Source organism: Leuresthes tenuis, unplaced genomic scaffold, assembly GCF_036924035.1.
Source record: "Leuresthes tenuis unplaced genomic scaffold, fLeuTen1.0.hap1 SCAF_18, whole genome shotgun sequence".
NCBI lineage: Eukaryota > Metazoa > Chordata > Actinopteri > Atheriniformes > Atherinopsidae > Leuresthes > Leuresthes tenuis.
Window position 1 is genome coordinate 13,701,177 of NW_027325372.1, and position 24,383 is coordinate 13,725,559.

Here is a 24,383-nt window from a genome sequence, read left to right on the forward strand (position 1 = left end):
AGGGATAATATACCATTGGTACTGATCTTGAAACCCAAGAATGTCTTATTGCTTACATATTAAACTGTTGTGAAGATGTTATTCATATTATGTTTCCTATTTAATGCTTAACCTCCAGGCAGATGCAGGGTTTTAGGGATCATTCCTGGAACTGTTCAGTTAAAATACTTATTGTGGCAGCTGACAAGGTTTGGTTTGACAACTCCAGATCACTTACAAACCCCAGATACTCGTATCACACCGATGTCTTATCAGAAATCTACAAAGCTGTGAAGGTGCTGTGATTTTCAAGCCAAACCAAGATCTCACAAGAAACTAGAACTTTGGTGTCCAGGGTAAAAGTTAATGACCCTCCATGTTGTGAATAAAGCATGCTCTTGTGTTATGATGCCAAAGTGTCTGCTGTCTGTGTCAAATATTGTATCCCTAGATCAACACCACAGGGTCAGAAACATTACAAATATACATATCCATTCTTTGCAGAGAGGTAAAGGGTATATATATTTTTCCATCCATCCACCATCCATTTTCTATACCCACTTAACCCAATTCAGGGTCGCGGGGGAGCTGGAGCCTATCCCAGCTGTCACTGTGAGTGAGAGGCAGGGTGCACCCTGGACAGGTCGCCAGTCCATCACAGGGCCACACAGAAACAAACGAGACAAACAACCATCCATGCTCACACTCACTCTTAGGGTCAATTTAGAGTCCCCACTGTAATAACTTGGTTGACTTATCAGCGCAAAGTGCGTGTTGATTGCACAAATTAATGACCCTAGAATAAAAATGTGGCTTTCAAAGTGGTTCCTGAAAAGCCTGACTTTCAAGATGCAATTCTCTCTCACTAGAGGTATGAAAACAAAGAAAACAGGAAAACAAACGGTTAATTTACAGTAAAAAAAAAAAGTGCACCCCTCCAAAAAAAACCCCGCACTATTATGAATGGATAATTGTCCACACTGACCATCTTCGATGTGCAATTTCCTTCATTTTGTGAAAGCATACGATGTGATGTTCAAATTCAAGTTAATAATAATAATAATCTTTCTCTGCTTTCATGTCTCCAGTACAGACTGGATGGATTTCTAAAATGATGTTTTCTCTCCTGCTGTTTTCTTCCACTTTACCCCCTCAAGCCTGAAGCCAGCACCAGTTTATTTTGCCGGACGCAGCACACAAATTCATTTATTTCTTCACAAGAAATTAGTTTGATTGCATATGTCCTGTGTTGTTGGAGGCTGAAATGCTCTGAGGACAGTCAGTGATGAAAGTATATTCCTTCTTTCATGAAAGGAGGAAAAGTTGCCTTTTTAAGGAAGAATATCTCTTGAAAACCATAAATTGAAGGTAAAAGAAGAAACACTTGTATTTGCAACTTGATTAAGTTTATCAGGAAACATAAAACATATGACTTTTGCAACTCTTTTCTACTGTTTTGGTTAATTTCCCCCCAAAAAAATGTATGCAGCTGAAAATCTTGCTGAAATTAAAATTACTTTTAACCACTGATTTTAGTTTTCTTTGGGTAAAACAGCTGAAATTGTATTTGAAAAAGACATATTCCTATTTTTTTTTAATTCCTCATCTGAAAGAGTTAGTGAAGTGAAATACCACTTTTGTCCTACACTGATAATGTGAACAACACAATTTTCTTGCGCTTGGCGTCCAGGATGATGTGCTTTGGAATGCTGTCACGTGCTCCTCGTTATTTTGGTCCCACCTGGCTTCGCGCTATTGGTCCGTTTGAAAATGACCCGTTCCTCATTGGACGAACGTCCTGCCTGTTCCGCAAAAGCAGGAACTGTTTTAGGAAGAAGTGGTGTGTTGGCATTCTGGAGAAATTAGGATCAAAGTACCTTAAAACGATCAATTCCGTCACTCTGCGTGCGCTCATACTGCGGCCAGGTCCTCCGTAATGCAGAAATACCTCAACTAAACGACACGTCTTCTTGATAAACAGGAACAGTGTAAGTATCTTCGTTAATGCATTGAATGAAAGCTTCCCGCAGTCAATTGTTTTTTCTCATTTGAAATGATTTGTCGGGTCACATTTAAGTCAGATATGCTGTATGAAGTCTATATTTAACGTATATATGATATACGTGCTTCTGTGAGACTGTTGTCTTCTCGTTTGTTTTGCAGCTTGTTTTGCAGATTTGCAGCTGCTCTGATGTCTGTACATGTTTTATAGTGAAGTTTCTAATTGTTTCCACAATTATACCACACGGAGAGCATGTTCCCAAAAGTTTCCCAAATACCAGGATGTGGTGCAAAATTGGCTCTAAGTTCTAGTATAGTAAGGTCCACCCAATTGAAAAGTGGCAAGTCTTCATTTAAACTAATAATTTTTCACCACTAACTATTTTTTTTTCAAGTTATTCAGACAGAAATTTGATTTATGATACAGACAATGGTTTCAAAAGGTTTCTTTAATGGGCCTATTCATTTTAGTAACGGTAGTCTAATGCTTCTCAATAAATACAAACACATGACCTGACAGTGGAATCGCCACCTCATTAAAACTGTTTTGCCTTGATAATTCTAACCTTTATGTTGCAATTTTTAATTGTTGCCTTTGTTTCAGACTTTATTACGGGCTGCAGAGATTGAGTACCTGCCTAAAGCTCATCGTTTTTGTTTTCTGGCTTTTTGTGTGTGTAGGCAGCCATAGTTTAGAGTTACTGTGCAAGTTGTTTTGGTACTGAAAGTAGACTCCTGCATCTCCCCTTGGCTTTATTCTCAGGTTTTAGAAAATGCCTTTCGCTGATCACAGGTCTTTTAAAAGAGACATGGGGCTCCCACTGGCTGTTATGTAAATGCAGATGCACTATTACCTACTTTCAGATGGCAGAAGTCGTGATTTGATTAGTGCGAAATTCTTCAGTAAAAATAGTTTTCTCCAGCACTGAAAAGTAACGACACAAAATAACATCAGTGAAGTCTGTCTACAGGCCAAAGAAACTCTGCCACAGACTTAAAAGACTTAAAAACAGACTTTAAAAAAGCATTTTCCACATTGTTGTGGTTCAGTTCACCTTGTGTAGAGACACTTTGGCAGGTTTGATTGTATTGGAATGGAGCCTCCGTCTTCCTATTAGGTCAAACGACTCTTTGCTAAATGCCATCTTTAAAAAGTTCAAATCTTGTGTTCTGTCCTAGTTTGAATTCAAGTTCAAGATGATGGTGGTGTCAGTGACATGAATGTACAGTTACCCTGTCACCCTGCACCTATCACTACAGGTAGATGTATTTCAGTCAATGCTCTGCTCCCTCAGACCTCACCGACCCAAATGCAAAACGTACTGTGACATGTCTGTGGAAATTCCAGTGTAAACAGGCTGCAAAATGAGTTGTTTATGGCAATTTAGGCACACTACTGCGATGTTACTGCACTATACAACAGAGCCAGTAGCCCAAAGAGCCTGCTGTGTCCGACGGTAAACATTTCATTTGGACAATTTCCTCTTCTCCTTTTTGTCTTTCTCTCACTTCCTGCAATTCGCTGACTCCGGTTTCCAGCTGTTGGAGAACAATAGCCGTGCATGTGCCCTCCCTCTCTCCTGGCACTAACAGCGTTTGAAATGTGGCTGGAAACAATGTTTTTAGTGTAAGGTGAAATCCAGGCGGCAGCGGCAACCTCCCATGAGAAGTTATCAGTCAGCACCGGCAGCCAGCCACGCTCCTTGCACATGCTAATTCGGTCTCTCTCTTCTATTCCCCAGCTGTTCCTCCAGACTCTCCACCACTCTTGTTCCTCTTGGATACACATAGATGCTTTTTCCTCTTCGCCTTGCTCTTCTTCTCGTGTGCACACCTGCACACGACATTTTTCTTTCTGTCATACCTGAACACTGCCTTTTTAAAATGACTGTTAATTATCATTAGGGCGTGGCAGATATTGAATTTTCCCTTTCAATCATTCTTAAACCTTCCAGCCAGAAGACTAAGACCCGTCTTGTTATTACTACAAAGAGCAAGCGGTCCCCTCGACTCACATTCACTTTTATTTTAAACAAAGGACTACGATATTGATTTGATGCAGTGTGTTACAGAGGAGTCTGTCTGGAATTTAGATCAGAGGATTCACAGAGAGGGGGTGGGGGGGCTGAATAGAAGACACGAACTCTGAATTTTAGCCGTTTGTAAAGAAAAGCTTTCAGCACGTCACTACATCTTGACAAAGGCTGATGTTTGGATATAAAACTACAGCGCCTATACCAAAGTTTTTATGCCATAACACAAGTCTAGTCACACACAGGATATAATTTAGATTATTTTGAGCTTTTTCTCTTTATATCTTACCTCTAAGCTGTCAAAGTAATCAAAGAGAACGCTTGGTGTGAAGGGAGACGGCATTAAACTAAATGAGATTGATAGGAAGCTCACACTGAGAATGTAACACACATGGAAGGAGGTGAGAATTAATTTAATAATGTGTAGCAGATGTATGTGAAAGATAAACCATCTGCTTGATCAAAACTGACTACTCGTCTCTATATATGATCGCGCAATTACTTGAGTCTTTTCTGCAAATTTCACAAGTTATCTCTCGCCGCAGCGGCGCGAAGGGAGTTCTATCTGCATTTGATTAAGCTAAATGATCAGGTGTAACGCTGAGACGCAGCTGTGAAATCCACAGCGTCTCAGATGGTTGTTTTTCTTTTCATTTCCTGTCAGACGGAGGAAGGAGAATGGCCAAGAAGGATGCCAGCGCCACCAGATTACCAGTTGATCAATACAGAAAGCAGATTGGTGAGTCTTCTGTCGTCCAAATGCTAGTGAATTGGTTTGTTGGGCAACAGCTAATTGGCTAAATGTAATCAAATAACATGATGGTGGTCGTACCCATTATGTTATTTGATTACATTTTGATTTAATATGTTGATAATGGTTGGAAAGAGATTGAAAGACTTGATTGTTTCGCTGTATTTCAAAGCATAGCTGCAGCTGGAATTTATTTGGCAGTTAGCAAACTCGATGACTTAAAGTTTAATAAAAGGAACGGTTGTTATATTAACTGATGACTTGAACAATAGTTTCTGAAAATTTGTTCACGATGCTCTTTTGACAGCCGCGGTTTGAGCCTCCACTTGTTGTGCAACTCAATTTTCAACCAGAATCATAACTCGCAGTTTGTTGTGGCTAAGCTTCCCAGAAAAACAGTAATCATAGAAGCAAGCTAATATCACATGTTGTAAATCACAATTTCATGTAGCAGTGACGGTTTCATAATGATTCCAAACTTCTGAAAGTCTCCTTTGTCAGTTTTTGGTAAAGGCAGAACAAACACCATGTTGACACAGTCCCGGAGCCTTTTTTCCCTTTAGATTGGATTGTAAGTAGTTATTTGTGTAAAACGAAGAGGCAGAATCTCTTGTTATAGTGAACTGGGAACTGCCTCTTTAAGCTCACGTCTGTTGCTGTTTTGTTAAAGTTTAAAGTCACTTTAAGCTTGTAGCATTTGATTTCAACGTGTTATCTCTTGCATCACAAAGGCCCGACTCAAACGATGTGTTTGGAACCAATTTACATGCCGGCTGTTGTTGATCCAAAGATCACAGGCGTTACTTATTTTTCTACATGAAATGCAACTTAGCCGTCATATCAAACACAAAACTTCCCCAGTTCTTGATCAATTACAACTTTTAAAGCTCCAGTTCTTGGATTCAGTGACTGCCATCATCAGGGTACAACAACTGCAGCCACAAGTCCAGAAAACTGATGGTCCAAAACAGGACACTTTGTGGACTGGTCACAGGTTAAAGGAAAAATTCACTTAAAGTCTCACAGTAAGTGTGAAGAAGTTGCATACGATGATGCCTATATATTCTAAAATTAATTTAAATCTACAATGAAGCAAACAAACAAAAAAACAACAACTTATGTGCAATTGATTAGTATTTCCCTTATTTGGACATGATCATATCACAAAGACACAGTGCTCCTTTGACATGTGTAAAGGGAAAGAAAAAAGCCATGTCAGGCATAAAAAAAAGAAGAAACATCCCCTGTGCCTGTAGGACTATGACGAACAATACCCAGGTGCTAGCTGTTACAGCTGCCCTGCATTGTGTTTTTTTGTACATTTAATAATCAAGAGACTTACAATAATCTTTTAAAATCAGCAGGGGGATGTGTTTAGAGCAGCTGTTTACAACCTGCAGTTTTCTCCCTTGTTGACTGTCCCTTTACTTCCCTGTTGTTTTCCCTTCTGTCTGTGGATTGCTGCATTGCTGGCAAACTGGAATTAGGACCGGTGGCTTGATTTACTAGGGCGGAAAATTGCCACAGTTTTCCTGACTTGATGCCATTCCAGTTCACGAGATCTTAATTCTGTCTCCATTCTATTTGATCTACATTTACTACAGTTCAGTATTCATTCATTCATTCATTCATTCCACTGCGGCCACAGAGCCTAGTAAGCATACGTCGAGCCAGGTTGTGTTGTGAAAAACGCTGCTAATCTCCTCCAGCTGTTGTGCGTGCAGAGGTGCAATGATGGATGTTGGTATGGACTTCTCTTCAGCCTTCACCAGTGTCACGGTTTTCATACATGAGATAGCTAATATTTTTGGCTTAATCAGAATGCTAAAGCTTTCCCACATTGGTTACCTTCTGTTAATGTTCCACACCGTTCACTCTGAGGTTGCTGCGAACGTTACCAATAGAGCCACAGTGTGTGCATGGTTCTTGCAATTCGTGGGAGACCGTACAGTGCATGAAAGTGAGTAGGCTGTGGCTATAAGGCTGTGATTTGGTAGCGCTTCACGGTTTTGTGACAACAACGAGTCATGTCAATGTGCCAAGCCCACAGTGGTTGTGTGGATGGAAGCGGCTGAAAAGATGTCACCTCTCCGTGGATTTCAAGGTTGTTGAACAGTCATTTTACTCCTGAGGTTTTATTTCACTTTTATTCTTTTACTACAGCAACACCGTGGTTGTTATGAACTTGAGGAAAACATGGTTTACTCCACCTGGCACTGTCTCGGCATTTGTAATGCGTGTTCTCCTTAACACAGAATCATAACGCAGACATCTTAGTCCTTAGAGAGTGACAGTTTCCCTGTAACAATATATTACTTTGATATAAGAATTTTTGTCAGGCTACAAAAATACTTTTCTTCTTTCATAGCGTGTTTTGACTAATTTGCAAAATGCAAAAGTCTAGAAGTGGCCACTTCCTGTCATGCAGTTCGCAACACAGTCCTGAAGTCGGCTTTTAGGTCCCTGTGAGGCGCAAAGCAAGAGCTTCGTTCACATCGTGCGCACAAAGCTGAGCTTGTTTGCAGTGTTTGTGGTGTTTACGGACAGGATCTCGAGGCACAGTCGGAAAAGAAAGAGGAGGGCGTCTGGTGTCTTCTCTTAGCAGATGATGTGGTTCTGCAAGCCTCTTCAATCATAGGACCTCTCAAAAAGCTGTTCACAACTATGTCTTTGGTATGTGAATTATTTCATTGTTCTGGAACCCTTCCTCCTAGCGGACGACTTCTTTTCCTTGATGATTCATGTCCTCAGATTATTCTGTTGTTTGGGTTGGCCACATCGTCATTGTCTGGCCATATTTACATTTCTCCGGCATGCGATGGCCTCTTAAAATTTATTTTCAGTTTCTACCCAACCAGGCGGGAAGGGCTTGACTATTTTATGTTTTATTCATATATTGACAAATTAGCTTGCAGATATATTTGAACTATCTGCTAATACTCCTAACCCAAATTCAAACAAATCAAACACGAACATAACAAGCTCATATTTCACTCTCAAATCTCCCATTTAATATTTTCTTTTTTAGCACATCTTATCAACTCAGAAATCTGTAATGCACTTGTCAGAAACACTTTGGTTCTGCCGCTGCCTCTTTTCAGCCCTTCACTTTCTCCTTTTTTCCCTTTTCCCTCTTTTTGAAAAAGGCTATCAGGCAACTTGAGTGAAACCACTGTTTAACAGAAATGGTGGAAAACCAAGAGTGGGGGGAGAACGTGGAGAGAAATTAGATCCTCGGGATGGCATGGGGCCATGCGAGAACTGATATATGGGTGGCATGTGGTAATTTGAAAGCGTAAAAAAAGACTTATTCAGCAGTAGGCCAGGTTGTTTGTTGAGCTGTACCGTCATCTCTGCTGGAGTGCCTTTGTCATGTCAGTTGGCCATTGAAAGGATACTGTTGACACTCTTCTTAAATATCATTATTATTAAGCTGTTGTCATTGAAAGTCCTCTGGATAGGTAAAGTTATAGAATTCTTAAATGTAACTTCAAGCATTCACTCAGCTCAAGTGATCATTGTTGCTGCCAGTAGAAAATTGGAGGAAATTGTCCTCACAGATACGTGCTTAAGTTGCAAAGCCTAGAATAGGAAGTTGCAGAGTTTAAGCTTCAGTAGGTGTCATTTCAAAAGGATCACTCACAGGAAATTGGACTTTTTGCTGGTGAATTATTTCGCTCCCAGTCAGTAGGCTACCATATATCACCGTAGTATAGTTGTTTCCTTTTGTCCTCACGGCATGCTTGTTTTAAATCCTATGCTTTCCTTTGAGATTTTGCATAAATTGAAAGATCTCTTTGCCTTTTTCCCACAGAACAAGAAAAAAGTAATCTTGCATGTGTTTGTCATCACTTCTCTAATTCTACTACCCTTCATTCTGACAGAGGTCAGCAATCTGCGTCATGTGGTTCCTGACGGTTTGGCTGCCATGCCATATATAGACGGAGGCAAAGCCTGAGAATGTGTCAGACACGCTGTCAGTGTTTCCAGAATCATCCTAAGGCTTTAAGAGACTACTGGACGGTGGTCTGTCTGTCCAGCTCACCCCTTCACTTTGCATATGATGCATTTGTTGATCAACCAGTCCCTACGGACACAATTATATACAAAAGGGAATCCCGCCTGTTTTAAACAGTGACCTGTCTTTATGACGGCTCCATCTTTATGACGGTTATCTATATATTCGCTTTACTTCAGTTGAAAGATATTACTTTACGTGAGAAAATAATTGTTTCTTTTGTGGCGTTCTGGCTTGAGGTCAAACATTTTTATTCATCAAATAAAGCACGAATCAGAAATTGAAATGTGCAAATGTGAGATTATTTGGGACCTCGCAATTAATTTTTGATTCCAAGGGGCGTTATTATTAAATGGGCAAAGACCAAAATGCCTCTGGATGAACCTTCAACCAGCCAAGGCAAATGAATGCATTACTTGGATTTTGCTGTGGGCAAACCATCACTTGCACAGAATACCACCAACTAAACACCTCTCTGCTTCAGATCAGGCAGGTCGTTGCACCCAGTCACACCTCTCCAGGTTCCATTGTTTTGCCCACCAGTGGAACGATAGAGTCCTCCAGGCGGAGCGCCTTTCTGCATCCCACCCATAGACTTCAAGAAGGCTGAGTACGCTGAACTGTTGCTGTGCGCATAAGTGTAAACAGTTACAGACCTTCCCCTAAACTCCAAAGTTTGAGCGCACAAATTGGGGTCTAAATCTCAACCTCTCGCACAAGGTCTGGCTCCTTCCCCACTAGTGAAGTAACGTTCCATGTCTCCGTAGCCAGTTTCCGCTGCAAGAGATCAGACTGCCGAAGTCGACCTTTGGTTGCCACTCAATCCACGTGGCACTAGACACTTACAGCGCCTCCTGCAGGTGTTTGGTCTGTAAGAGGGTTGTCCCATATAACTTGTTTGGGCTGTGCCTGGCCAGGCCCCAAGGGAAAAGGTCTGACCAGCAGGCACTCGTTGACGAGCCTCTCCTCCAGCCCTGGCTCCAAATGATAGTCCAATCTGCGTGACCCCGGGTGAGGTGACGCGGCTCCTTGAATTTTCAGTCATAAGGGTTTTTTAATCGCACTTTATCTGGCACCTTTCCCAAGACCGATTTGCCATGGGGGAAACTATCAAAATCTAACTACCCCTAGCAATACAGCTCCATGGATCCCTGGGAATCTTAAGTCCCTTAGGTGGTGATCCACGGAGCGGAGCAGTATTGGCATTTGAACTGGTAAAATCAACTAATGTAACTAGATTTGCTCAAGCAAGTGAAAGTAAGGTTCAGTTCCAGTTCCTACAAGGAGCTCGAACACTCATTAGATCAAGTGGTTGTGTTAAAATGCTCTGCAAGTAACCCTCTGTGCTGTGTTTGGAGAGACAAATTAACAGTAACCCTCAATTTACAAAAGAAACGGGAAACAGTAGCTTATATGACAGTGTTAAAAAAACAATATAAGGAATAGCCAAAGGTAAGGACCAAGACTGTAAAGATATGCATTTTTTATTTTATTTTTCTTTCTTGCAGTTTGTATAAAACAGTAGGTCATGGGTGTATGTATTATGATTCAACTGTGAAATTGTTATTCTGTTGCAACCAAGCTGACAAACTTTTGTAATTGACAATTAAAAAAGCCTTTTGTTGTAGCTGGAAAAGTTTTTTTTTTTTTTTCCCTCCCCTCTTAGGAACTGTTGAAATACAGGCAGCAATGAAAGACAAAATGAATGGATGGTCAAGTACAGATAAAGCAAAGTGGATGTGTGACAACCCAGCTTGGGGCCGCAACATAAACTTCTTTAGAGAGAGGCTTGCATTTAATTCACCCGTCCAAACAAGCCTTTTATCCAGACATTCAAGTCCACGAACCCTCCAAAGAGTCTTACTCACTCTGCAAGGCAATACTTCCTCCGCTGCTGGCTGACCATCACTGGCATGTTAGTGGACATTAACCAGAGGGGCCGCATGCAAGAAAGCAATTGCCTGAGTCACCGTGCCATTTCCCTTCCACAAAGTCTGCCAAGGTTTGGATTGAGCTCAGTTTTTCTATGACCAAAGGTGCCATCCCTCCTTTCTAGCACAGTATTTGAAGTTGTAAGGACATTTGATAAAGAAAATCTCCCAGCCTGTATTGACCTACGACAGTGGATGTATGAATTTTCCTCGCTCACCTTCAGGTGCGACCAGGTTTTGTAGGAAAGTAGGAGGAGTAAAACAGGGTTAATGCCCCCATGTGAACAATTCTGTGTATGTTAATTTTGTTCTACCCTGTTTTTTTTTGTTGTTTTTTTTCATTCAGCTTCCTGTTGTGCTGTGGCATCCAGCCATCTCCAGCCTTAAAATCTTTGTACCATTTGTGTGAGTAGTGAGAAACTCGAGGTGCTCTACCATCAAATTTCTCCTTCTCCACTTTCTGACAACCAGAGGAGACGTCCAGTGCCCCCCCCCCTCCACCTAATGAATTCCCACTAGCTCACTGTTTGCTCCTGGCAACGCGCTCCTCATTTCTATTAGCCCTTCACAGAGTCAGTGGGAGGTGAAGGAGGAGTTTAGAAACAGGAGGGATGAAGGGAGAACGAGAGGAGAAATTGGAACTGAATTGGAGTTCTCAAAAAAAAAGAAACGGTAGGAAAGAGATGGTGAGAAACGAGAACGTTTGTTGAGAGACTGAAAAGAATGTAGCTTTATTTCTTTTTAGAATTACTTACACACACGTATCGCTCTTTATCCCTCTTTTCTGACCAACTACTTTTTTCTTTTCTTCTAGACATCCTCTTCAGAAAGACATATTTTCTTCGCCTCCCTTTGTTCTCTTTTCCAATCGAAACTAACTATAATTATCTGGGAGTAAAAACTTGTGGCCACCTCTCTTCATTTCTAGAAATGAAGCCCGAAACCTCACCCCAAACCCTCGCTTTCTTTCTTTTGCACACTATATAGTTAGGGTTGCCAGAAACATGTCTACACCGAGTTTCTGTTGTACGGTAGAGTATATATGAGCTTAAAGTGCAGACCAAAGGAAAGAAAGACAGAAGGAAGAAAGAGAAATCGTAGCTTTTTTTAAATATGAAACAATAATTGAACAGGCAACTCAAAACCTATTTTATCTGCTTCTGCTGGCAGTTCCTTCATTCATTTCTGTTTCCTTAAACAGGTAAAAAGTCTGGAACTTATTGCAAGTCTGGTATTTTTAGTTAGGATCTTGAGCCCCAACAGCTTGCAGTTTTTCAGTTTAATTTGATTAGATTTCTTGCACTGATAAAGCTTTTGCTTATGCTCGTCGCCCATTCTCTAATGATGTCCATGAGCACCAGACTTCAGGCAAAGTTGAAGGATGAGCAGTTTGTTTTTGTGGCTGAGGTAATGTGTCCCATTGAAGCCTCACAGAAATGGAGTTCCACACATCTAAGAGCCATTTTTCCTTAACTAAAACCGTTGCTCCAGTCTAGAAGCAAATATCCTCAAATTTAAGCCTACGTTAATTCTGTGCGAGTTACCTGAATATGCTCAAGTGCATAGATGCAATACAATGAACTCTGCTACTGCCAATTATTTCAGGACCCAACTGGTGTACTCTACTGCACATCTGTCCTCATAAAGTAAATTAACCACCCAGTCCTTAAGTTTTATGTAACCATCTGAACTCCATACCTATCATGAGCTCTCAGACTAATCCAAGTCTACACATCATATTAAGATTTAATTCTCATCTGAATTTCAAAGATAACCTCTTGAAAATGTACGTCTTTGTCCACAGTCTGAGCCTGTATATATGTTCCCACAAAGCTAGACGTATTCCTACAACCTCCCTCTTATATACACACACTGTTCAGCAAGCTGTTGCCTTTCCACTCTGTTGTTATAAAAGTTCCTTTTCCTGCAATGTATTGTTTCTAATTAGACCAGGACAGCCGGTTCTGCCTCATGTTAAGCACGTACACGCTGTTTGCCAGGTGGAAAGTTTGCCTTCACCGCTGCAGTGGAGTTGAGTAAGCACAGGTGTGCTCTGTGCTGCTCGGGCCAAGACTTATTGTTCTTTGCAGACAGTAACTTATGGGGAAGTACAGCTGTAGAAACTGTGTCCATTTGGGCTAGATGGCTACCAGTCATTAGTTTATGTTTGCCCGGCAGCTTTACATGAAACCTGTCACTCAGTCTTTTTGAGTAAATAGATTTTTGCATTCTCAGTATGTTTCTCATGCTACTTGTTTTTGTGTCTTAGGCAAGCAGGACTACAAAAAGACAAAGTCGGTCTTAAAGGCAACACGGCTGAAAGCTGAAGCAAAGAAGAATTCCTCTGGATTCAGGGTAAGAGATCTGGACTGGCCTTGCTTTGGCCCAATTTCTCCCCTCGGCTCTTTCTCTCCATTTTCTTTCTTGCAGGCAGGCACCCGTTTTCTTTTGGAGATCAGGGATTAGTGGTCATCTCGCCACCCAAACGACCCGACCCAACACCTCAGCTGATGGGCTGGACGAACACTACTTCCTGATCCCTGAAAGAAAAAAGGGGACCTTACCCCTGCAAAGTGGAGGAGTAGAGATGACCGGTAGTGAGGAATTGGATTTGGTCTTTTCTCTTTCAGACAACTACAGTATACATGTATTCAACTTTTGTGTTTGCCTGTCTGTTGTCCCATCTGTGAGTCTGCTTGTCTATCTTTCTGCGGACCATCTTTTCTTGATTTGTCTGTTTGTGTAACTGCCTGTTTGGGAGTGCATCTCACTCCATCCTTTTAATGTTCTTGACTCTTAGCTGTGCTGCTAAAGCAACCTTGGCCCGGTCTCTTTGTTGAACAATTCACAGCAGATTTACCTGTAGTAATAATATCAAGTGGTCCCGGACCCACACAAGTATAGAAAACTGTGAGGGGAAGTGATCATTTACTGCAAAGTGTGAAAGATACAGTGATGCTTTGGGAAATGCAGAAAGCAATGCAGGACTTTATCTCTTTTAATGGTGAAGAAGACATGGAAAGAGACAGTAGAGGAGAATTGGAAAATAAAGCAAATGGAGAAGCAGTCTGAAAGCCATGAGTTGCATTGAATAATGTGAAAGTAAAGAGAGGTTGGGGTGTTTCCAGGGCGAGTCTCTCTGTTGCTTTGTCACACTGCAGCGATTAGAAGCTGTTGTGCAGGCAGAGATGGATGACTCTGCATTTATCATTCTAATGGCAAACTGCTGTTTATGCTCTTAGCTTACCAACAAAATGAAGAAAAAGGTTCCTCTGTTTAGCGGAAGCTCCTGCCAGGGTAAAACTCTTCTTCTGTCATAGATTTTTAAATTCCTTTTAGAAATTGTGGATACCATCTGATGAAACCAAGACCTCAGTGATTATTAGGTATTTTCAAGTGAAAGTAATCTGTAAGAAAACATCATCGAGAATTTTTTTTCTTTTTTTTTTTCTTGCATATTCATTTTCTGTCATTGCATTGGAAATCACTTGTGTTTACGCTACATGAAAGCTTACAGGCTTCTACCGTTCATTAAGCCTCAGTGGCCAAGAAGTGCACAGAAATGAGCAAATCACAGAGAGGATTAAACACTGGGTCAAATGGTCAGGTTTTAAAATATGCATCTCTTAGACATGCAAGGCCTCATTAAACACGTCTTTAATCCAATTAGATTAGTCCATATCTTGAAATATTGATATTGGTCATGAATAATTAATGCTTTTCATGCCCAAGACGGGGGGAATTTTCAGGGGTCGGATTAAAAATACCTCTGGGATGAGGATATTAAACTGACTTAGACCTCTTGGCCCAGAGTTTGATTGAAATTCAACCCAAATGTAATGGATATTTGGTCATGCTTGCTTTCCCATCAAGTCCTTTTTAGCGTGATATAAAGTTGAAGAAGTGATTTATTTATTTCTTTTCCCTGCTTACAGCTCTTTGATGACTGTAAAAAGAGTCCCTCTCTGCCTCTGAACCTTTGATTGACGGCAACAATTTCCCTGTTTTTCTTTTTTTTTGGAAGTTTGGATATTGGTGCATGTTGCTGTGTGCGTGAAGCTTCTTTTCTATTTCTCTATCCCCCCCCCCCCCCCCATCCTCAGTCTCGATGCTAGTCTCAGATGCAGTTGGCACCTCAGACAGGCCAGCAGACATGCGGGCACAGAGAATCTGGCAGCTGCCAGGGCAGGCTGTTTTGGGGCTCTCCTTGTTACGGGGCAGTCTGGAGAAGTTGGCAGGGAAAAAGATGTAAAGAGAAAACGAAAGTGGGAGAGCTTCTGTTCCCAACACGATGATCAGTTGTCAGGTCGGCAAAAAAAAAAAAGGGAAAACAAAAAAAAAAGCAACCCACCTGTAGTTTCTATACAGGTCCTAATACACACGCTGAGTCACAATGTATTTGGAGAAGTTACACCTTGTTGTTCTAAGTCTGTGGCCCCTCCAAACAGTGGATGGTATGGATTCATGACAGTAGAGAGGAAGAAACTGGCATTGAGTACAGTCTGCAGTCTCTCCTCAGATTGCCTGGAGAAGAGGCAGAGCCTTCAAAGTAGCTCCAGCACATTCTCTTGCAGCACAGGAAACAAGCCTGCTGCCTTGTCTAATTGGCACACTAGCCTTCTGTTCACTTCTGCACTGTTTTCCCTCTGTCTTATTTAGCTGCTGAGCCTGGAAAGTTGGGGGAAATTGCTTATATAATTGGCAGAGGACAGAGAGTACAGATGATAACTCTGGGTGTCTTCCATCTGTCATTTGTGAATGTGTGACAAGTAGGGGAGTTCTAAGTGTTTGTCATGCTGTTCTTTGCTTTGATATATTAAAGTAGTGGAGATGAGAAGGAAATGGATTATGACATGCAACAGGGGTCAGCCAGTCAGGAGCTGATTCTTGGACACCATCTCTGATAACGTTCAGTCCATTGTGGTGCCTCTTTTTTTTGTTTCTGTGATCCTCTTTGGTTTTTGGTAGCAACATTTTGTCTGTTCATTCTAACTGAGATCACAAAGCTGCTGTTTTTGTCTCAGGTCAACTTTGACCGACAGAATGCTAATAAAATCTTAAGTTTATGAAACATTACCATTAACCACGAGGCGATACCTTGCAGAAACCCAGGATCCAAGCTGTACGTTAGCATCTGCAAAGTGAGCTTTGCTGCAGATTCTACAAAGCTCCTCCTCAACGTGCTTAAACACGAAATACACCCACCCTGATGCGGTGGTGTATGGCTTTGTATCGACAGTAAATCCATGTTGTCAGTGTCAATATATGCTAAGTGAAATACAGTTTCTTGAGTAGTAAAGTGAAACATACTCTTATATATAGCTGGTATCATAGAGAAAGAAAAGGGTAGTGCAAGATGAATTTTTCATAGCCACTTTATCCTACCAATGGTTGGAGGTGGGGGTGGAGGCTGGAGAACATGGGGAGTTGGAGCCTATTTCAGCCACAGATTGTCAGTCTAACACATACACCATGCATGTTGTCTGTAAAACCATGCGTGCAGCTGACTGTTACTGGGTGAATATTGCGTTTCTTGACGAGGAAAAAATGACAAATCGGATTTCTCAGTTCCATGCACACGGTGCATTTATTCTTAAAAGATAATCAGAAAATTCCCCAATCACCTATCTGTGCCAATCAAGCTGAAAATCGGCGTATTGAGTGCATCCTTTGTTAATCATTCAGCTGCTTTTGTACAGATGAAACAACTTTGTTTTTATTTTTCTGATGGATGCGAGAACCCGAATATTAATGTGATGACAGGACTATTTAGGAATTTTTACAGAGAATCAATATTTTTAGGGGTCGGGGGGGGCTGTGCACAAAAAATAGCCGGAACGTTTCACTTTCGGCTAGCTATAGATGGATTAACTGCAGCATAAAAGCACCAACAGTTTGTGTATATGTGCCACTCGCATACAGCTGCAACCACATGGGTTCATACAGGCCGATGTACACATGTACACACATGTGCTCACATAAACTAACTCTGTAGGAGAGTGAAAATCAAACCAAATGAGGGGATGTCTGCTGAGCTGTGGCTTGTCGCCAGGGTGACGGGGACCGAGCTCCCAGCATGCCGAGTGTGCTACAGCTGCTGCCGGAGCTGAGAGTGCCACATGATGAAGATGATGATGTGCTTGGGCCCCATCCAGAGGTCTCCATCGAAATGTGGGGAGAGAGACCGCATGCTCATGTCTGAGGACGTGTGTATTTGTGTGCGTTTGCACCGAAGTGTGTTGGTGAGACAACGCAACAGTCAACGCAGTGGGCTACTCTCCTGAAAAACAATGATCTCAATCAAGTGCAGGTGCTTTCTGCGACTCAAGAGTCTGCAGTGAAAACCCTCCAGCTTGTTTTCATAGACGAGTTACCAGCTGTTCCCATAAAGAGAGGCAGGGGAAGGAACCTGGATCGTCATGGCGTGTTTCTTATTGTTTCACAAGCAATTCAGCAAAGGGCTCATAGATGTCAGGAGCGCAGCATTTTCTTTGGTCTCTTTCGTCTGCAAGAAAATGCAGAAGCTTGTCTTTGTTTCAAAGGTACCAGAGAGCACATGAAAAAGCAGAAAACAATCAAACCTCTGAGATTGGATAGCAGCTTTTTTTTTTTTTTTTTTTTCTTTTTTTTCCGAGGCTCTGGCAAAATGGGGAAAAAATAAATAAAAAATCAAGCGGTGGAAGCCTGGCGGTTAATATATGAAACTGAAGTGCATGAAATTTAAAAGTTTTCCAATTAAGCGAGGACTTAAAGCTGTTTGGAGGCTGCTGGGATGTAGATAAACATGGGCTGAGGATAATGAGGACCAATGCTGCTGATGACTAGGCATTACAACATGTACACAGATAGCTGTGAATGCCTGATGCCTTTTAATTGTTACCCACAACCCCCTACGCCTTCGTCAGAGAGGAACTATTATTATTAGCCCCCCACTACCACCCCTCATTTGTGCTGAGCGTTATGTCTCGTTTGTTTTATTCTCACTTTTGTTTTTCATCAGTTGTGTCTCTGTGCTTTGGCCAATTGGTTGAATTTGCAGTCCACCTGATGTGTTCGTGCCTGTTTTTCTCTCATGATTCTCTCCTTAGTTCTGAGGTTTTATTTTTTTTTTTGTCATTTTACCTTCCTCTAACCCAAGTGTTGTTTGAAAGAATTCATAAATGAAGAACTAGATTCTAAATATCTGCTGAGATTGGACCCATGAATGCAATTTTGCATGAGTGCGTTTCCATGTTCAACTTTTTTTTTTCTTTTTTTTTCCAAATAACCTCCAATCAGACTGTGCTCTGCACTCTTTTAAAGCTCTCTAAGCTCTCCAGTGTTGATTAGAAAGTTTGCAGCTAATGAGTTCTCTGGATAAAGAATAACTGGCATTGTTCAACACTCTGAGTGCCCCTAATGAAACTCCAGCTGATGATTGTAATCGTGAGAGCGCCGCATAATGAACAAGCGCTCCAAATTCCCATTTTCAACTTGAATACCTCTTCTTTGGAAAGCCTCAATTTGTCTGACAATTAACCAATAGAAAATCTTTAAAAAAGAAAGAAAGAAAGGGGGGGAAAAAAGATGAACAATATAAAAAAAGTTTGTGTGAAGACTGCAGATAGAGCTCAGTACCTTGTGGTCACTCAGTGCCTGGCTTCTGAAATGTTCTACTTAAAGGTGTTTTTTCTCAGCCTTGTGCAGTGATCATTAGGGAGAGCGTCACCCCGGTTATTTTTTGCTAAACTAGAACTTACAGACAATGGAAATGTCTCGGTTTTAACGTGCGTCACAAAACATTCTCCACTGGTGGACTCCTTTCTAACAACGATGGAACAACAAATTTGCATTTTTACGTCTTTTTGATGCCTTAAACTGTTCTAAACCACCAAATAAGAAATGATGAAGCTCGTTCAAATTTAATTGTCAGTGGAAGATTCTAATGTCATGAAATTTTAGGCAATGTGACAGAGGAAGGTAGAGATCAGCAGCAAGTAAAGAAAAAGCCACATAGACTTTATGAACTTGGTGGAAGAACACAAAGTAGATAAGACCTGGAGATATTTTTCTCAAATAGCCATGAATTGAGGAGAGGATGTAAACTTTGCCCTCCAGCTCTGATGCGGGTAAGAGAATCTGAGGTTTCTCCGGTTAAAACGGGGTGTAAGCTCCCATCACAGCTCCTTTTGTCAGAAACATCAATACCTACCTACAGCCAAAGTAAAGCACTAAAGAATTCAGTCAGTAAAGTTGTAAAGTCAAGTGGCCATTAAATGTGATTTGTGGACAGATTTCTAATGTTTGAAAGCACAAGATGAAACTGGGGTTTAGACTGATCTGAATCCTTTATTTATGAATGAAAAAGTAGCAAAAATGCATTGCACCATAAAATAATTCAAATTGATTAATTGTGATCTAATCGTGAGACCAATAAAAATTTACATCCATCTCCAAATGCTACAATTGAACAATCTTGCAGAGAAACTGTACCAATAAAGACACAAAACACGATGTTGGCCTCAAACTTTGCAGTCACATGTCCTGATATAACTACCAGGAACTGAGATGTATGCGGTGTGAGCCGTTTCCCTCAGGTTGAGACTTTTTAAGTGCCAAGTTTATAGTCTACCGATTGTCTCTAAATCCCCCAAAATGCAGGATCTCTGTAGGTGGCAAACAATCACTCAGCTAAACCACTTAAAACTCGTTCCTGGGCTTTCATAGAGCTCCAACAATAAACTCACCAACTTGGATGAAGATGAGATGAAAGGTTATCAGAAGAAGGGACATTTTCCTCCATTCATCAATTCAATTAAATGCAATTCAGTTTATTTATATAGCGCCAAATTACAACAAATGTCATCTCAAGGCACTTAAATGATATAGTCCAGTTCAAGCCAATTGATGTTCAATTCATTGTAATCATAATCCAGTGAAATCCAGTTAGTTAATTTCAAAATAATCCAATTCATTCATATAGAGCCAATTCAAAAACAATATCGTAGCTAAGGAAACCAAAAGATTGCACAGAAACTTGTCTTCAGTTCAATCTCCCGTCCTGAGCCTGTGGCGACTGTGGAGCGGAACGTCTTCTTTTAACAGGAAGAAACCTCTGGCAGAACCAGACTCAGGAAGGGCAGCCATCCGCCTCGACCAGCTGGGGTTTGAGAAGAGAGAAAAGAGGGGGGGGGGAACACCATAACACCATTCAAAGGATACCTGTTGAGACAGGAAAACACAAGTTAATAACCACAATAATCTCACATGTACATAATATCATTTGAGAAATTGAACGGGGAAAAAGAGAGCAAAGTGAGGAAAGGTGTGACAGATGAGGTCCCCCAGCAGTCTAAGCCTTCAGCAGCTTAACTATGGGATGTTTCAGGATCACCTGAGCCATCCCTGACTATAAGCTTTATCAAAAAGGAAAGTTTTAAGCCTAATCTTAAAGGTAGAGAGGGTGTCTGCTTCCTGGACATTTACTGGCAGCTGGTTCCACAAGGATCAGCTGGAGGCTTCTCAGAGAATATGTGGGACAGCCCAATAATAAAGAATTACAGTAGTCCAGTGTTGAAGTAACAAATGCACGGACTAGTTTTTCTGCATCACCCTGAGACAGGATGTTCCTGATTTTAGTAATATTACGAAGGTGAAAGAAGGCAGTCCTAGAAATCTGTTTTATATGAGAATCAAATGATAGATTCTGGTCAAAAATAATAGAGAATTTGCATAGAGAAGACAGCTGAAAAGGATTTAATTGACTCAGTTTTGACTTGATTGACTAAATTAACTAGAAATTTACATAGACTAAAAGCTTTCAATTTTATGAGCATAGTTTGTGCCTGCAAACATGTCTTCTAAATAAACATTCTTGCTCAGAAGTGTGCATTTTTCCACCCTAGGACAGTAACTGAAATAGATGAACTTTCACAACTGAACTCCACTTGCTTTTTTTTAAATAAAACAAAAAAGAAGAAGAGCAGACATGAAAACTGTTACACAAACTGAAATGAATGTTGACTGGAAGCGTGTGACAACACTTTTGTTTACCTGCAGTCATGTGGAAAATAGGGAAATAATCAAATATGAATACATTATTCAGATATGAACAAATAATGGGTTATGAACAAGCACAAACAGAATACTAATTTCAACATCGTGTGAGTTTTTTTTCCCCTCGTCACCCTTTCCACTAAAGCTCATGCGGCAGATATGCTGGTACCCGTTTAACTGTTGAACACACTAATCCATTGGAATTGATGAAGGATTTGATCCCACTGTGCTTTTTTAAGACTGTCACAATGTGAAGCTGCCTGCAAAAAGTGCTTTCAGAGTGAAAAACATCTGACCATTTAACTCTCTTTAGGTCACCGAGACCCTAAATGAAGATGGTCCTAAATCTCGTATATAACGTGCCGAAAGAAGCAAGTTCAGTCACTGTTAAATGCCGGGGCTGCGATGGGTTTAGATAACTGATTAACATACCACCCTCGCACTGTGTGGGCTGCGCTCAACAATTTGGGATGTTTAAATGTGGGCTTCCTGTTAGTTGACTTTGGGTATACAAATCAAATGTATTTATTTACTCACTGCATTTGGGGAGGGGGTCTACGTTAGCAGCTGCCGGCTTGGATCTGGAATTAATTAAGATATAGAAATAGAGTAATTTGGTCAAGTTGAGTTTGTTGTGTCATTGTAAAGGAAAGTGTCGCCATATTTCCGGGGACGTATAGTATAGGAATTCAAAGTGGTTGCAGTAGTAGGTATTAAAGATTCAAAATGACAAACTTAAACTACATATGCAACTGGAAAAGAGCTGGAGTTTGTTAATTAAAGTCTGTTAATGCTTTCTATCAGTTTAATTTGATGCAACCATCATGAAGCAGAGATTCAAGCTGCGTTGTGCCTTTCCCGCCAAATTCCCTGAATAAGTTCTGCTCGGGTCAGAGACCTCATCTCGTGGATCAACTAAAATGAGGCGCCGGCATTTGCTTTTTCACCTAGTCTCTACCTGCATGTGAGCAGTCTTGTATGTGAAAATGTTGTTGAGCTACCCTGCGCCTCAGTTTACCAGATAGTTCAACATCCACATGGCAACAAGCAATTGTTAACAATGGAAAGATAAACTGGAATAAACCGAGGACGAAGTCATACTCCCTTTATGTGTTATAATCTCCTCCATTCTATGTTTTGCTAGCTGGTCTGGCAGTGAGTGTTTGAGCATGCGAGTCCTTCCTTTTGAAACTGTTTGCAAACAACTTCCACGCTGCCTTACTGTAATTTAAGGTTACCGACTAGAGTTTGGTGCTTTCAGCTTGAGGCAACTGTCCAATTTTTCTTTCCCCAAAGAAATCCAAGCTGTTCAGCTAAAAAAGGTCGTGGAGAAGCGAGGAATACAATGCGAGTCAACAATGCTTCGGGATCTCCTGAGATGCAGCTTCCATTAAGCTGCCAAAGGTCTTCAAGTTGGAGTTGTTTTGGTTTTGGCAGGAGATAATGGTGCAGCATCCACCTCTGCTGAATGTCGTATCCTCCTGAGTGTGATGATTGACATTGCAGCTGTTTGATTTGCTCTTTAGGAACACCAGTGTGACCAAAACCTGCCCTTAAAGCATTTGTCTGCGTGGGTTTTAAGCAAAGTTAAACCTTTCCTATTCATATGCTGTGGTTTAGAGTTTTTAACTAATGCAGACATGTTAAGTAAAGGACAGTTGCAAAATTCAAACTTTGAAGAGTTTCTTGAGTGCAAAGACACAAATCAGGCACCTTGAAGTGTCCATAGAAGAACTTTTTACACGTATACATAATGTCTTGACTTTTTCTTGGTTTTCCCTTCTCAGGACGCATTCCTGGTCATCGCAGCGATCCTGTTCTTTGTGCTCTGCGTTTACGCCTTCTTCTACCTAAACCTGAGCACCGAGATCAACCTGGATGTGGACCTGGATTAAGAATTGGGACATTGTGTGCCTTGAATACTGTGTTTATATGCAAGTACAAGAGGGGGGGAGGGATTAAGAAATTATAAATGACAGAATTGGAAAAAAGACTATTGTTTAGGTTGACACAAATGCTTCATTTCCTGTGATCAGTTTGTTCGGTGTATTAATACTTTTGGATTTCTGTGAACGTAAAAACTTCCACAAGGTACCAAAGAATGAAGTTTTAAAAAAAAACAAAAAAAAAAACCTCTCGATTGGAGTTCTGCTACAAACTTTATGTTCAGCTGAGAAGACAAATCTTCTTTACACGAGTAATCCAAACTGCAGTCGAGACTAAGCTCCGTTAATTATATTCTGCGCAGTCACGTACCACTGCCCCCCCCCACCACACACACACACACACACACACACACACACAAATGGAAATCTCCTGCTGCAGCTCCCATCACATGGAGACACATTCCAGCGTACAAACCTCTCCTCCTGGATATGTGGACATCAGGAAGTACGAGAGTCCACAAATGCCTCGTCCTGACCGAACATGTGTGCAGAATACTGAACACAGCAGACCTGCTGCAGACACATGCAGCACAGGAACGGACGTCCGCTTCTTTCATTTGAATGTAAATTATGAAGATGAACGATGACTGAATGGTTTTGAGCTCATACGTGTTTCTTTTTCCCTCTGGAAAAGCATATTTTTTCTATCTTGCACGTATTGTTGTCCTCTTAATGATGTGACGTCTCTCTGCAGAAAAGCAAAATGAAGGTTTATCAATGTTTCCTTTTATTTTACGTTTCAAAACTCTTTTTACTGCTTCGGTCTTCGTGCAGCAGGCCTGCGAGGTGCAAGGACTGACCTTTCTCTCTGCTTTTTAAGGCAAAGTGCTTCCATTCTTTCAGATATTAATTGTTTTCGAAAGAGTCAAGGGCTTTTTATTATGATCCATATGTTGTGTTTTCATCGGAAATGATTCCTTTCCAGTTCCATTTTCTGCACAGCAAAAGCAACGTGATTATAAGGAAATTGTTTTGAATATGACACATTTGTATGAATTGTATGGGTGGAAAAGGTCATTGCATAAGAAGCCTTTTGACTCCCTTCATTCCGAACCTTATTTCTTTGTGTTTAAAAAGTCTTACGTCTGTGCCTGATTGTGTTCTGTCGCAGATATGATTCCTGAAATGTGAGACAAGATTTTCGAGCTTTCAGCTTCTGCCTTTTTCTCCTCTTTTCTCCCATGACCTCCCGACCTCTTGTAAAAGACTACATGTCAAAGAAACCATTATGATAAGCATGCACCCTCACCCTGTGGCTTTTATCTCGCCCCAGTACATCCAAACCCCCTCCTCGAACGCCGTGAGTCACTCACAAGTGCAACAATAGAAAGCCTGGCCTAATAGACCTTCATACATGACACCTGTTATCTGAAAGGTCACTATTAACAACTACGAGAGCCTTGACATCAGAATGATGGAGAGGATATGTTGGCCTGATGTTTTGGTTTATTGTCATATTTGCCTAGATGAGATGCATGATATTTTTTTAATGTTCATGTAATGGTTAGTGCTGTTATCAAATTTGTTTTTAGGGTCGAAAACCATTTAGATTGCTTTGTTAGGAGTCCGTTGAACACTGTGTCACATGAATTATCTTTCAGTCTTTCTATTGTTGAATGAATTGAATCAAATCTAAGGAAATGTGTCTTTGTGCACCATGTGAAAGAAGATTAAAGGATTTTTCATTTT

General features: G+C 40.9%; 1 protein-coding gene across 1 annotated transcript; it reads left to right on the plus strand.

Annotated features, from left to right (window-relative positions):
• The first annotated feature begins 1,783 nt into the window (after window positions 1-1,783).
• triqk (triple QxxK/R motif containing) lies at window positions 1,784-24,383 on the plus strand. The gene is made up of 4 exons (XM_072370566.1): window positions 1,784-1,967; window positions 4,678-4,752; window positions 12,983-13,068; window positions 22,536-24,383. Exons 2-4 carry the CDS (start codon window positions 4,692-4,694, stop codon window positions 22,641-22,643), a joined length of 255 nt encoding a protein of 84 aa, XP_072226667.1. The 5' UTR covers window positions 1,784-1,967; window positions 4,678-4,691; the 3' UTR covers window positions 22,644-24,383.